General features: G+C 53.5%; 1 protein-coding gene across 3 annotated transcripts in view; it reads right to left on the bottom strand.

The window, feature by feature from the left end:
• SELP (selectin P) overlaps positions 1-13125 on the bottom strand; it is a 42733-nt gene that overhangs the window by 27966 nt on the left and 1642 nt on the right. For 2 of the 3 annotated variants that reach the window (XM_057495125.1, XM_036900633.2), the window contains exons 2-5: positions 6255-6345; positions 4257-4643; positions 1395-1502; positions 808-993 (exon numbers count right to left, since the gene is read on the bottom strand). In XM_057495125.1, the coding sequence (XP_057351108.1) occupies positions 808-993; positions 1395-1502; positions 4257-4643; positions 6255-6345 (772 nt within the window). The remainder of the gene's footprint in view (positions 1-807; positions 994-1394; positions 1503-4256; positions 4644-6254; positions 6346-13125) is intronic. The other variant, XM_057495126.1, reaches the window with a different exon arrangement.

Genomic DNA, 13125 nt, shown 5'->3' with positions numbered 1-13125 from the left:
GAGGCCGTGGGGGGATGAGCACAGTCTGTGGGTCCATCGCCAGGGGCTTCCCAGAGTGGACACTGCCCAGCTGGAGGGACCCGCTGAGGACAGAGAGGTGCTGAGAAAGGAGGGCAGGGGTGGAGCCCCCCTGGAAATCAGGGCAGCCGGGAATCTGTAAGGTCAGGAGACCCTAACGATGCCTGTCCAGGCTTGGGGTACCAGTCCTCTGGGTGGCTGAATGTCTTAAAAACAAAAAGACTCATTAAAAAAAAAAGCTTTTCTAATGCCCTTTACGCCCTTCACCACTATAAACCCGTCCTGGCAGGTGTTCCAGTGTCTGCCTAGACGGGCAGATCCCACCCTTCCCCAGGGGCGAAAGTCGTGAATGAGGTCATTCTGATATTGCTTGAGGGTGTGAGGGTGTGAGCTGACCGAAGGAGGACTTGTTAACTGTGTTTGTGGTGCAATCAGCCTCTTGTTTTTCTAGGGCCTGACACCCTTGTCCTATCCCAGAGGCACCCAACCTACTGGGCGGCAGGTGGAGGGAGAGGCCTCACTAAGTCCCCATTATTCCACCTGCTCACTTTGTGGTTAACCAAGGGACAGGGCTCCTTCTGTAATGTTTTTGCCTGAGAATCAAGAATCAAGCTGATTCGAATTACTGTGAACACCAAAATTAGTGTTACTCTGGATTATGGGAAAAAAACCAGAATTTCCCATCTAGCGCAGGTCCTCATTTTTCTCATGTTTCTTAGTGGAGAAAGCTTATTTTCACCTCTGAAGTTCCCCTTGTCAGAGAGGATGGGAAGAGTAGGGTCTACGTACCTACACACTGCGGGGGCTTATGCACCCAGTTGCCAGAAGCCAGACATTCCAGCTGGCTGGGTCCGTTCAGCACGTAGCCTTCCGCGCACTGGAAGCTGCACTGGGACTTGAACGCGAAGCTCCCCAGCGGGTGCCTGCAGGTCATGAGCACGTGTGGAGGGAGGTCAAGTTCTCCGCACTCTCTGACTGCAGGACAAAGGGTTCACCTGTCATTGCAGGGCTTGGAGACGGTGTCGGGCAGCTGTGCCTGTGCATGTGCCTCTCTCACCCTCATCTTGCCAAGCTTCTAATCCAACCTCATCATCTTCACTTGGTTCCTTTATCTTGGCTGCATCTAGGGAAATAATCACTCTTTCCCTGGTTTTTATTTCAAACAAGTAAAATTAGCTTCTGTTTTGCATCCTTTCCCTTTGACCTTTCTAGATTTTATGAGCAAATGTTCTCTCTGAGAATGAAGTGTCTACGCAGGGTGTGTGTCTAGGGACAGTCTGGGTGGGGCCGACTGGCAGATGACAGAGGGCCGAGAGCCTCCCATGTCTAGGACAAGACCAGGGAGCACCAGAGGGTCAGCACAGCGGAGGCCTCACCATTCTCACATTCGGGGCCGTGGAAGCCAGGGTGGCAGGAGCAGGTGTGGCTCCCGATGGTCTCGATGCATTCTCCTTGCTCGCTGCAGGACGTGTTGTGGCAGGAGGCTGCGTGGACACAGAAGGGTCAGGACCACAGGCATTCCCAGGACGTGGGAGGGAACAACGATTCGTGTTCTGAGCCACAGACTCAGCGCCTCTGGGGTAAGACTGAGCCAGACCAGGGCATCCTCTGCAGAGCCACCTGTTCCCTGCGAAGGGCGAGGTAGGAGCCGGCTGCAGCATGGCCTGGCTGCGTGCGAGGCTCTGGTTAGCTTTGCCTAAGGAGGGATTGTGATGTGTGGACACGCAGGACCAATGGACCTACTGACACATGTGCAGACAGAGAAGTTCCTCTACAGCACAAAACAGATAGACGCTTTGTACCCAAGAGCATTCAGAGAGTTGTTACTACAGAACCCCCGTGACAGATATAACGGCAGTAGGTCAGGACCGGCGAGGGTCCGACACTGCTCGTCATTACCCGCTCTGCGGCCTGCGATTACGGGTGCTTCTTCAAGGTCTGTGGCTAGACCGTCTGGGACATTGCCTCTGCACGAGCCCTGGCCGCACATGGTCCACTTTGGGGTCTAGTACAAGAGGGGGTCCGTATGTCACAGAGAGAGAGCTGTGCCGGACGATCCGCACGTTCCTTGTTGGCTCTGAGGTGCTCCGATGCTGTGAGCAATGAAAGGGATTCTACAGGAGGAAGTCCCCTGGGTGCCCGTGATTCAGAGAAACTGCCCGGAGGCTCTGGGAAGGCTTCTAAGTAAAGAGAAGGTGCAGAGGCCGCGGGAGCTGCCCACGGATGTTCGGTCCGCACCTTCCATCTGCTCACCTGGCCCTCACCAGTGCCCGGCAGGAGCTATCCCTGCCCACCCTAAGGGCTCCGCGCATGCACTTTGTTCTGACTGCAGCCTCCTCAGCACCTCAGAGCTCTAGGAACAAAGAAGCAACCAACGTTTTATATTCACTCCATTTCAGGGTTTCCGGACACACCAGTACCTTATCTGTTCCTTTGGATCTACAGGTAAGAACACAATGATTCAACGGGTAAATCACTTTCTATAGCCTCTTCTGCAGCCTAACAAATCCCGGAGTTTAGGGAATCATTCTGACTTAATTTCTCATCGCAGTATCTGTATCTATTTCACATCTTTCTGTCACAGGGAACTGACTATTCCTTCCCTGCACCCTTTACGTCTTGTATGGCAAAATGCCCGTCAATGCTAGTGGCTGCCCGGCCCTGAGTTGGTGGGAATGGAAGCCAGGTGCCCAGGTGAACCTGGAGCCATTAGTGACATGCCTGCTGCAGGTCAGAGGAGGAGCACCGTCCGTCCCAGTCATTTTCAGTCTCTCGTGTAATTTTTCACAAGCCTTACTGGGAAGACCGTCCTGCAGACGTGGGTTGAAGGCTGGCAGGGAGTGGAGGCAGGGGCACACTGGGACAGCCAGGGGCAGCCGGGACGGTCTGCCTGGGGCAGCTCTAGGGAGGACGGCCCGGGGAGGGCGGCAGGACGAGCTCGTATTCTGGCAGCGTCCACCCTGGCCTGTGAAGAGCTGGGCATTATTTAATTTGTTTCTCTAATAAGTAACTTAAAGAACGAGACCTGACTATATGCCGTGCATAAGGGTATGCGTTCCCCCAGCTGGGGGCGCGGGTGAGGGGAGGGAGGGAGAGGGAACCCCGCCCTGAGCTCGGTTCCACGTTGCCGAGGGCTTCCGAGGGGCCGTGTTTATAGTCTAAAGAACTGAGAGCACGCATAGCAGAGTGCGGCATCTGCACGAGGGCTTACTGAAGGCGAAGCTTCTGGTGGTGCCTGCGGGGCCCCCGGGGTGGGGGCTCCTGGAGCTGGGAAGCCCGTCAGGCAAGCGGAATCGGTTCTGGCAGAGGCGCAGTGCCAGCCCCCCCTCCTTGCCATACTCCCGCCTCACCACGACCCCTCCTGGCTCCGTTCGTCTCGGCTTCCCAGACCGTCCCGCCCCGTGAACCTCCTTGCTGCAGGGCCCCAAGGTACAGTGCGGGGAGGCCACGATTTGGTGGCCTGCTCACTTTGGACCTCGGAGGGCTGGGAATCCTCTGTGCTCACAGGCCGTCACCTTTGGTGACCTCTTCCCGTCCTTGCCCCCCAGGTCCCCCACAGGCCGTTGTTGCAGGGAGCCTGGTGCACCTGTGACCCTGGCCGTGTGCTCCGTCTCGTGGGGGGCAGAGCAGAGCGTGGCACCGTATGTGGCTAAGAGGCGCCGACTCTGCAGGCAACAGGAGGCTGAAACTGGCTCCCGTCCTCAAGCAGATCAGACCCCGGTGCAGATTCCTGGGGGCTCCAGCCGGTCCCTCACCAGCAAGACGGGAGGAGGAGGACCTGCCCCAGGAGGCTCGGCTCTGTGGCTCGGGAGCCGGTGACAGTGCCTGGGATCCCCTGGGGTCCCGCAGGTGCTGGTCACAGCTCCCCGAGGGCAGGGCCACGTCCCCGCACCACCCTCACCATCTCCTGTACAAGGGCTCAGCGGTGCAGGAAAGCGCTGGGTGTGGAGCCACAACCTGCCGAGCATCCGTCTGTCGGTTACACGACGAGACGCGTGGGCGGGACGATGCTAACGTCTCCTTCTGGCTGCAAAGAGCTGGTCCCCTGTGGCCCTGACCTCACGTGCTCAAGGTGCCCAGGAGAGCTGCGCGACTGGCACTTGCTCTGCTTTCACGTCCCTGGCTTAGTGGCCCGGCAGCGCCGGCCCCGTGGCCCCGGTTACCGCCGGCTCACTGGTTCACGGGGCGGGGACGGCGCCCGTGTTCGGACCCCGGGCCGCAGGGCGCAGGAGGCCCACCTGTGTAGCACAGGGCCCGCTTCCTTTTCCCGCAGGGCTCGTCGTTCCACTTGCCGGGGGCCGACGAGCTCTTGATGTAGATCTCCACGCAGTCCTGGTTGTTCCCCCTGTTGTTGGGCTCGCCCTCCGCCCAGTTCTCGGCCTCCGCGGTGAGGGTCTTCCTGGTTCCCACCCAGGTCCAGCTGCCGTCGATCTTGCGGATCCCGATCCAGTAGTAAGAGCCGAAGCGAGGCAGGGCGTCGTCGAGGTAGGCGATTTCGTCCTTGTTCTGGATGGCCACCAAGTCCGTGTAGAGGCTCTGGCAGAACGCCCGGGAGTTGTCCCACGAATAGGCTTTGGTGCTGTAGTGGTAGGTCCACGCCGCCACGGCCTTCCGGTCCACAAGCTCTGAGTGACAGTAAGGACAGGTTAGCAGCCCTGAGCCGAGGGGGGCCGTGAGCACCGCGTGAGTGAAGCCGGGTGAGTGTCTCGGAGAAGACAGGTCCCCCGAACGTGACTGCTTTATGTCTAATCCAGTTGTTTTAAGGAAAAAGAGTGGTTTTCATCTGTCATGTAAAAGTGTACGTGGAGGCAGAAGAGGAGAATGTCCTCTGAGGTTCCTTGGTATTAAAGATTTGACATCCTAAGACACCAGACTTGGAGGGAACTTGAAGGCCATCGGATCTTCTCTCCTTTTCTAAATGGAGGAGACGTTAAGTAACGTGGCCAAGTCCCAATCAAATGACATGTAAGATGCCTTAAGGGCTGCCCCCCATCAGCACGTCCTCTCTCCCCGTGTAGACTGAGATGCTGCAGATCAGCGCCCACCTGCTGGTGCAGCCTCAGCACCTCCCTTATTTAATTTCTTAGCCAAGCAGAGCCCCACTTCCTTGGGGTCACACTGGCTCTTCCTGCCATTCTGCCCCCTGCCCCCCACCTGTGCCTGGTGACCTTCCCTCCCCCGCTTCCGGGCCTTCCCCAGCCTCCCTCTGCCCCGTGTCCGCCTCCCCTCCCTTGCTGCCCCGCATTGTAAGGTGGGTTCCTGTGCCATGCCCACACCTGCTAGGCTGCGAATGCACACGATGGTCTCTTTTTAGCTCTGGGTCCTTAACGCCAAGCACAGAGCTTGGCACTTAACGTGTGTTCAATAAATCCTTGAGTGGAGCGCAGCGGGCTTGGGCAGAGGCAGGTTAGAAACCAGATCTGATTTGCTGTCTTACCTCCTCCCACAGCTCTTTGCTGTTTCTCTTTGATAAATGACTGCATCCTCTCTCTCTGCCTACTCAGTCCTCACAGTAGGGCTTAAAACAGGCCTTTTAAAGAACTGTTGGTGGCATCAAGTTAAATGAGGAATGTGCCCTTCAGTGCCCACTGTGACGGGAGGTGCTGTGGTAGCGGGACTGCCCGCCGGGGGCCAGCTCCGTGTGCAGAGCTGTGCAGGGAGCTGTCAGGCCTGGAAACGGCTCTTTCCTGTTTGTGAAGTCTCATCCTGCTCAGCCGTCTCCTGGGCTGCTGGCAGGAGGGTCAGTGCATTCGTCTCCACTGCCAGCGCCTCTAATTGCATTGTTTGGCCATAAGGCTTTGTTCTGATGTCTCTAGGGCTGTGGTGTGACTCACAGACTCTGGGCCTCCTCCTCAGTAATTATCTATTAAAAACTGTATTTCACAACCACATGGTTTTATGAGTATAATAATGTGGTAAATACTAAAACATTTTCTTTGACCTGGAAGGAAATGATTTTTAAAAAAACGGAAACATTTTTGTAGGTCCCTAGAAACAATGTAGACCTGACTGACCCTCAGTGGCCGATGCATAAACTGGTCCTGGCTACATGGGTTCACATTCTGCCTGAAGCCTTTTACAGCACGCCTGGCGCTGGGCGCACCTGCCTCCCAGGGATCTGGGTGTGGACACTTCCCCGACGCCTCATCACAGGCGGCTACCGCTCCCCACTCCGCCCCCTCGGGGAAGGTCCCCCAGTGACTCCGGGCCAGGCGGGGTGTTAGCAGGAAGCTCACCGGCAACCAGGACACCGAAGCAGAGGAGTTGGGCAGTTCTAAAGACCACGCTCTGAAATCTCCAGTTCCAGATGGCTTCTAGGCAGCTGGCCTGGAACAAGAAAGCCCCTTTTAGAATCCGTCTGCGATCAGCATGGCCAGAAAAATTCTAGCTAATAATCACCGTATTGAGCTCTGATCCTGTGTGTTTCCATTTCGGGGTGTGACTCAAGCCCTCTGCTCCCTTTCTGCTGTGCCTCTGAGTCCTGCGCTGGTCAGACCCTGCACGGCGGCTGGGGACAGACTCATGTCTTCATTCAACAGCGAGTTACTGAGTATTTTGTGCCACTAATGTTTCTCTTTTATGATACATCTTCACAGTATGTAAGAAAAATACTGTCATTAAAATTATGCAGTGATCTCCCTTCCAGATCAGCCGCGCCAGAGAACAGCAGGAAGTCTCAGGAGAGCCCCTGGTCCACGCAGGCAGTGTCTGACCTACAGTTTGATGAACGGAGCACCAGCTCACCGTGTGCTGTGCCGTCTGTTCTGTGTTACTGGTTTATTTTTCATCATTTTGCCTCACGTTTCAGCATGTATCTATAATATTATTCAACCTTCTCTCTCTATATATGTGTGTGCACATATATATTTACTATTTATTAATGTAGATATAATCTCCCTCCCCTTGGATCTACAGCCAAGTCTTGTTTTTCAAGAGCTCCCTTCTGTTGGGATTCCATCAAATCTATTCATGCTTCTGAATGTGGTTAGACAAGTGAGACCTGGAAATGCTCATCCTGTCCCACTCCCGGGCGCTCGAGGATCCCCGAGGCTGGCGGGTCTACAATAACGGGCTCCGAACGACAGCGCGGAGTCTGCCTTGGACAGGGATGCTCTCGCTGCCCTCCTTGACCTGCTTAAACCTCAGGCTTCCACATCCACACGCCGCCGTGTTGTCGTGACGATCGAGTGTTGGCATCGCCCAGCCTGCACTGGTGCCCCTCCCAGGCCACCCAGCACAACCAGCAACGTGAAGGTGGGGCATTCGCTTTGCAATTGAGCCTTTGTCACCCTTCCAGCCCGAGCGCCACCTGAACACCCTCCTGTACAGAGATTCCGACTGGCCACAAACCAGGCTCCAGTGGGGGATAATGTAGGGTGTTTGGAGTGGGTGTGTGTGTGTGTGCATGTGTGCACGGGCATGTGTGTGTACGAGCATGTGTGTGCACTCACAGACATGTGCACTGCTGACTACAGCCTGACCAGAGAGGGAGGCAGACATAAATCAGTGCAAATGTCCCAGGTAACAGGTTATCTTTATATAAAAAGACTGGCATTTTCCACTGAGGCGTTTCTGAATATTGGTTTTGACAAACAAGCCTATTTTGCATCTTTATGAGCTAGGACACTGATTCACTGGCCTCTGCAGGACATGGGGTCAAACCCCGAGGTTTTCGTGATGCTGTGGCTTACGGTGTGATTTATTTGCACAGGAAGTGTGGCGATGATCCCTTAGTGAGGACAGAGTCCTACTGAGGTCTCTCTGATTTTGTTGTATCACCAGCTAGTATCAGTACCACATTTCTATTCCATACCCATTAAAGTGCCATGCCAGGTGCCACACCGGACATCCTTAAACCAGGAGGAACCTGACTCTCTGAGGATACACAGCAAGGAGACTTTAAATAAATCTACGTTCAGATTCCCAACTTGCACATGCACTTTCCTAAAAACGATGTGCTCAGGAATGTGTCCTCTCCCATTTTATGAAAGAAATCACCTCTTTTACTAATCTGACTCTTCCTTATTATGGGGCCATGGCCCTGTATGTAAAGACATCGTCCTGTCAAACAGGCAGAATCAAAAACCTCGGCACAGGTGTGACTGCCTCCAGTGACAGTGCGACACATCCTTCCCAAGTCCGCAGTTTCCGTCTCTCTCCTTTCATCCCCAGGACCTCCGGCCCAGGGAAGCCCTCAGGTGTAGAGGAGGACTGGATGTTGACGTGATTTACGTTATGAGTGAATGTTGGTGATCGTCACTGCAGAATCTTGGGCATATATCTTAGAAGGAGTTCAAAGAATTTAGAGACATCGCTATACTAAAATGTCAGCTTCCATTTACGTATTCAGGGAAATGAAGTTTCCCAACATTTAAAGGTTTAAAAAATGAAATACAGAAATAAGATAGTTGCTAAACTTGGCTGATGGTATTGATAAATAATATCCATGTGGAGTTACAAGAACAAATAGGGGAAAAAAAGAACTTCTCATTTGGAGATGGACCTTCAATAGCATTATAAATCTAAAAGTTTAAGTTACTTATCAAACTTTGGTTGCTATTTATGCTGTTTTATTTAATTGCATATTAAAAGCAGTTGTCATGCTAACTCAATCATAAAGGGAAAAAATTAACATGTAAAGACTTATGGTTTTAGAAAATTAAAATCTTTGAAATTTTGATGTAGTTTAATTTTTATAAAGAAATATGATAGAGTGATCAAGGAAAAAACCTTAAACTTAAAAGTGTATTACATTTAGTTAAAATTCTCTAGAGAAAGTGGAACAGAAATAGGTATTAATGATAAGAAAATGAATAATATAAAATTTCCTATTCTTAGGAGCTTGTTTATGATTTTTCTTTAAATGAACAGGGTTATCAGATGACTATGGTACATCATTCGTTTCGGTAAAGTTTAGGAACTGATGTGACATTTATTTATTGTACTGGAAATCCCATCTTTTATGACTTTTAAAACTTGCAGTGAAAAATTTTAGCTCTCCACTAAGAAAGGTGTGAGAGATCATAAATTCTTTTGGGGAGCCTGCCTTTGAGGAACACATAATGTAGCCTTCAGGAGGAGGACCCCAGTATTTGCCTTTGAACCTGGGCTGGATTTCTTCTCGGGTGGAGGCGTCCCCTCCTGACACTGGTGGGGTAGGTGGGGTGCCCCATCCACTCACCTGGGTACATGTTGGGTTAACACAGTGACTTCTGTTCTTGTGGGGCTCATGACTCCTTTGAAAGTCTGATAAAAGCCGTAGTCAGGATTCTTCAAACAGTGCACACTTGCAATTTTTCAGGCAATTTCAGAAGGTTGTGTGCCCATGTTTCTAGGACTCTAGGTTCAAATCTCTGTGTTCACTCGCAGGCAGCACGTGGACCGAGAAGGGCTTGTGTGGGTGTGGAGGTGGGCGATGCCTACGAACATTCCTTTGCATGATAACGTTCCTCTGAAAGCTCCTTGGCTGGCAGCCTCCCACCTGTTCCTGCTCTACAGCATCGTCTTCAGAGGGTGCTGACTCTAGGATGCCAAAGAGTTAAGGGCTCTTCCCTTGGGTTGCTAGGCAAGCTAAGCGTCGGAACAAGAGGAAATGCCTGTCCAGGAGAAGTGGCCACGTGCTCTGCTAATCCTTACTTTAATGTTCTCTGGCAGCCCCTCCAAACTGGAAGCCCCTGGGAAGGGGTCTGAGCCTGGGTTATCAGAGGAACATCCTGTCCTGCATAAATCTTCATCAAGGCCCGTTCTCAGGGTGGTTACTTTAATTTGACTTTTCCAAACAAATAAAAGTGATTGCAGGGTGAAGCGAGGGCAGAGAGAAAGTATTTTCCCTCGACCTCATTTTGTAAAGGAAGACGTCCTAGAGATGAGGATGAGGCCCAAGCGCCAGGGTCCCTGGTGGCCTATGAAGCTGGCAGAGAGGGCACCACGGAGAGGAGGTTCTGTCCCCATGGCCGTGTGCAGACCACAGCTTTGGACTTGAGAAGCAGAATGGAAGAACGCCCCTCCCTAGACCTTTGTCCTCTGCCTAGACAGCCTGATTTCTATTTTCCTCTCAGCTCAGCTTTCTTAACTTTCCTGCCGCCCCTCTACCTGCAGCCCCGCCCCAAAGACAGCCTGCAAAGCGGCTCTTGCTGACTTTACCACCGGCGTCCTGGGCACCAAACCTTTACCTCCTGCAGTCTTTCTGCGGCCACGTTAATTCTTCTCTGACATCTTGAGCAATTTTCTGAGTCTTCCTCTGAATCCCCCTCAACCCTCTGCTCTCACTTGCAGAGGCAGGGGTTCCCCTGGGTCCCTGCTCCCGTGGCCCTGTCCCCTTGTGGTTGAGCTGCTTTCCTGGCCTCTCCTCAAGGTCATCTGTTTGCCAGAGGATGCCAGACGGCGGCATCCCCACCCCTGACGCACCAGGCCTGCCGTCCGACGGCAAAGCAAACGCGAATGCTCCCGGCTGGAGGGGCTGCTGGTGGAGGCGGCTCCGGGGCCGGGGCTGTGATGTTCAGTGGGGTCCCTGGCCCAGCAGGGGGTGGAGGCTTCATGCTCGGTAAGTACCTCATGAGCGAATGAATGAACAAGTGCGCCACGGCGGAGGATGGCCGGCAGTAAAAATGTGCGCTGAGTCGGAAAAGTGTGTGATAATCGCAACTAAGCGTGTAGGGGTTACGGCAGCAGCCGCATCACATCGACAAGCGTGTTCGGATCAGGCAGATCAAGTGCAGAAACACTTGCTCTCCTTGTTCTGCCCCATTCCTGAGCGTGGGGGAAGCAGGCGGCCTGGTGGCTCACCTGCGGGCGAGCAGGCGGGCAGGACTCAGTGTCCCGCCTCCATGCGGGCGGCGGCGGTAGGTGGTGCAGTGAGTGGGGGGTCAAGGGCTGTTACCATTGGCGGCCTGTTTCGGGAAGGTGCGGAGGGGCATCAAATAGCAGCAGCTCTTAAAGCGGGGAAGGAGAGGCGAGCTTCAGTGGACGACTGGGGTGGGCGTGACTCTGAAAAGCACCGGCTCCACGGGGCCTCATACAAGGGACATACGTTCTGACTAACGGAGTCACTACCCGAGCCCGTCGTCCCCCCGCCACAGGGACCCTGAGGTCGGCCAGCAGGTGGGGCCACGGACACCTCTGTGTGCACACTCTGCACATCAACCTGCCGTCTGTTCAGCTGACTCTGCCTTCTGACCAGACAGCTGGCTGTTGTCCACCTTCCCACCGTACTGGCCCCGACTAGTTCAGCCCCGCCATTTCTCTCTGGGGCCGGGGCCGGCATCTTCTGAAGGGTCTCTGCACTTCAGGGTTGCCCCTCCCCTAGTCCTTCTCTATCAGGCAGTCATAGTGGTGTTCCTAACACAAAACTCTGATCACACCACCGCCTTGCTTAAAATCCAGCAGCTGTGCCCACTCTGAGCAACGCACCCACACTATTCAAGATGACACACGCAAGGCCCTTGAAGACACGGCCTCATCCTACCTGTCAGTCCCTCTCCTGGGTGGGTGCCTAAGTCTATAAGTCCAGCACCCTCCTCCTCAGAGGAGCCTTCCAGCCACGCACCCTCCTTCCCCTCGCCCACCGGGGAGCTCCCTCCGGGCTGCCTGTGCTCCTTCCCATTACTTGTTCCCATAACCATTCATTCGTCACATGCCTAGAACGTATCAGGCACCGTTCATGACTCCAGCATTAAAATGAGAAGACAGACAAGATTCCTGTCTTCACGGAAGGGGCCATCCATCCAGGGGGACAGACAACGAGAACAACCCCAACGATGCCACATGGCAGCACTGAGCAAGCAAACGCCAGGAGGGGCAGATGGCTCTGAGCACCAGGCAGGGGACTGACATGGGGCCGTGAGCCAGAGTGGCTGTGAAGGGAGGTCGGGCGGTGTGTGGAGGCGAAGGGCAGGGTGACCAGGAGAAGCCACCCAGTGAGACGCGAGAGGAAGGGCGCTAAGGCTGGAAGGAAGCTGGTGTGCGGGCTTCGGGGTGGAAGCAGGTGGAGTGTTCTGGGAACACAGAGACATTGGGGTGGCTGGAAAGGATCAGCAATGGAGAAGAGCATGAGAGAGAGCTGGGGACGGGTCCCTGGTGCTCTGGGAGCCAAGACAAGGGGGTGACATCTTGGTCTCAGTGCCACGAGAAGCCTGGGGTGTCGGGGGAGGGTGTAAGAGAGGGAGTGGCATGGTCTGACTGAAGCCGGGGGTCCTAGAGGTCAACTGAGCAGATCGGCTGGGGCCAGATCTTGCGGGTCTGAAATGATGGTTGGCAGAAGGGGTCCACTTGCTGGGCTTCTGAACAGAGAAGCATCCTGAGCAGGTGCGTCTAACATGGTGAATTAGAAACAGGGAGGCTGAGCTTCAAAAAGAGGAGGCTACCCTACGAGTCCCAGAGGGGATGAGGGGACCTGGCATGCGCTGGCTCAGTGGGCTGCAGAGAGGGGAGGGAGATGTGAGTTGGCGAGGAGGCAGAAATGTGTAGTTTCTTGGTGGCACAGATTTTACAAGGCACTGAAACTGACAAAATGTCATTTCCTAAAGTTTCTGGGTGGTGGTAGCGCAGCACAGATCTTAGTGACCCCTGATCACAGGTAGAAAGTGAAATACAGTGGGAAAAAAGGTCTCTAAGCCAAACAGCATGTTAGGAATACTTATTTATGTCTTTAACACTAAGAATCAAAGCACGTATTTAAATCAGATCACCAATCACCACTACTGAGGGTGACTTTTACCATTAAAAATAAAGTAGCATACCTAAACATTTTTTTTAAAGCCCATGGATATAAATATAAAGGATTCATTTTGTATTTGACTTTTTAAAACATGTTTTGCTTTTCAATCAGAGAAGTTGGGCACCTAGAGGACAATGTCGCAAATGTCACTTATGAAAACACCACGCGCTCACTCTTGGGTTGGGTCCTGAATCTTTTCCTAGTACCACCCACTCTGATTTTTGAGCATCCGATTAATAAGCTTCCGTGTACAGAATTCTGAAGCTGCGCATTCTAAGAGCCGGTGCCCAGCCGGGACAGTGTGAGCAGTTTAGGTGCATTTTGAAAAACAGGTAATGGAAAGAAAAGTCAGAACTAGAAGCCGCAGACCTAAGGTGGTTAAATGGTATAAA

This window comes from Manis pentadactyla, chromosome 19 (assembly GCF_030020395.1).
Source record: "Manis pentadactyla isolate mManPen7 chromosome 19, mManPen7.hap1, whole genome shotgun sequence".
In the NCBI taxonomy this organism is placed as follows: Eukaryota; Metazoa; Chordata; class Mammalia; order Pholidota; family Manidae; genus Manis; species Manis pentadactyla.
The sequence above is the reverse complement of the archived record's forward strand: the minus strand, read 5'-3'. Positions and strand labels throughout refer to the sequence as shown.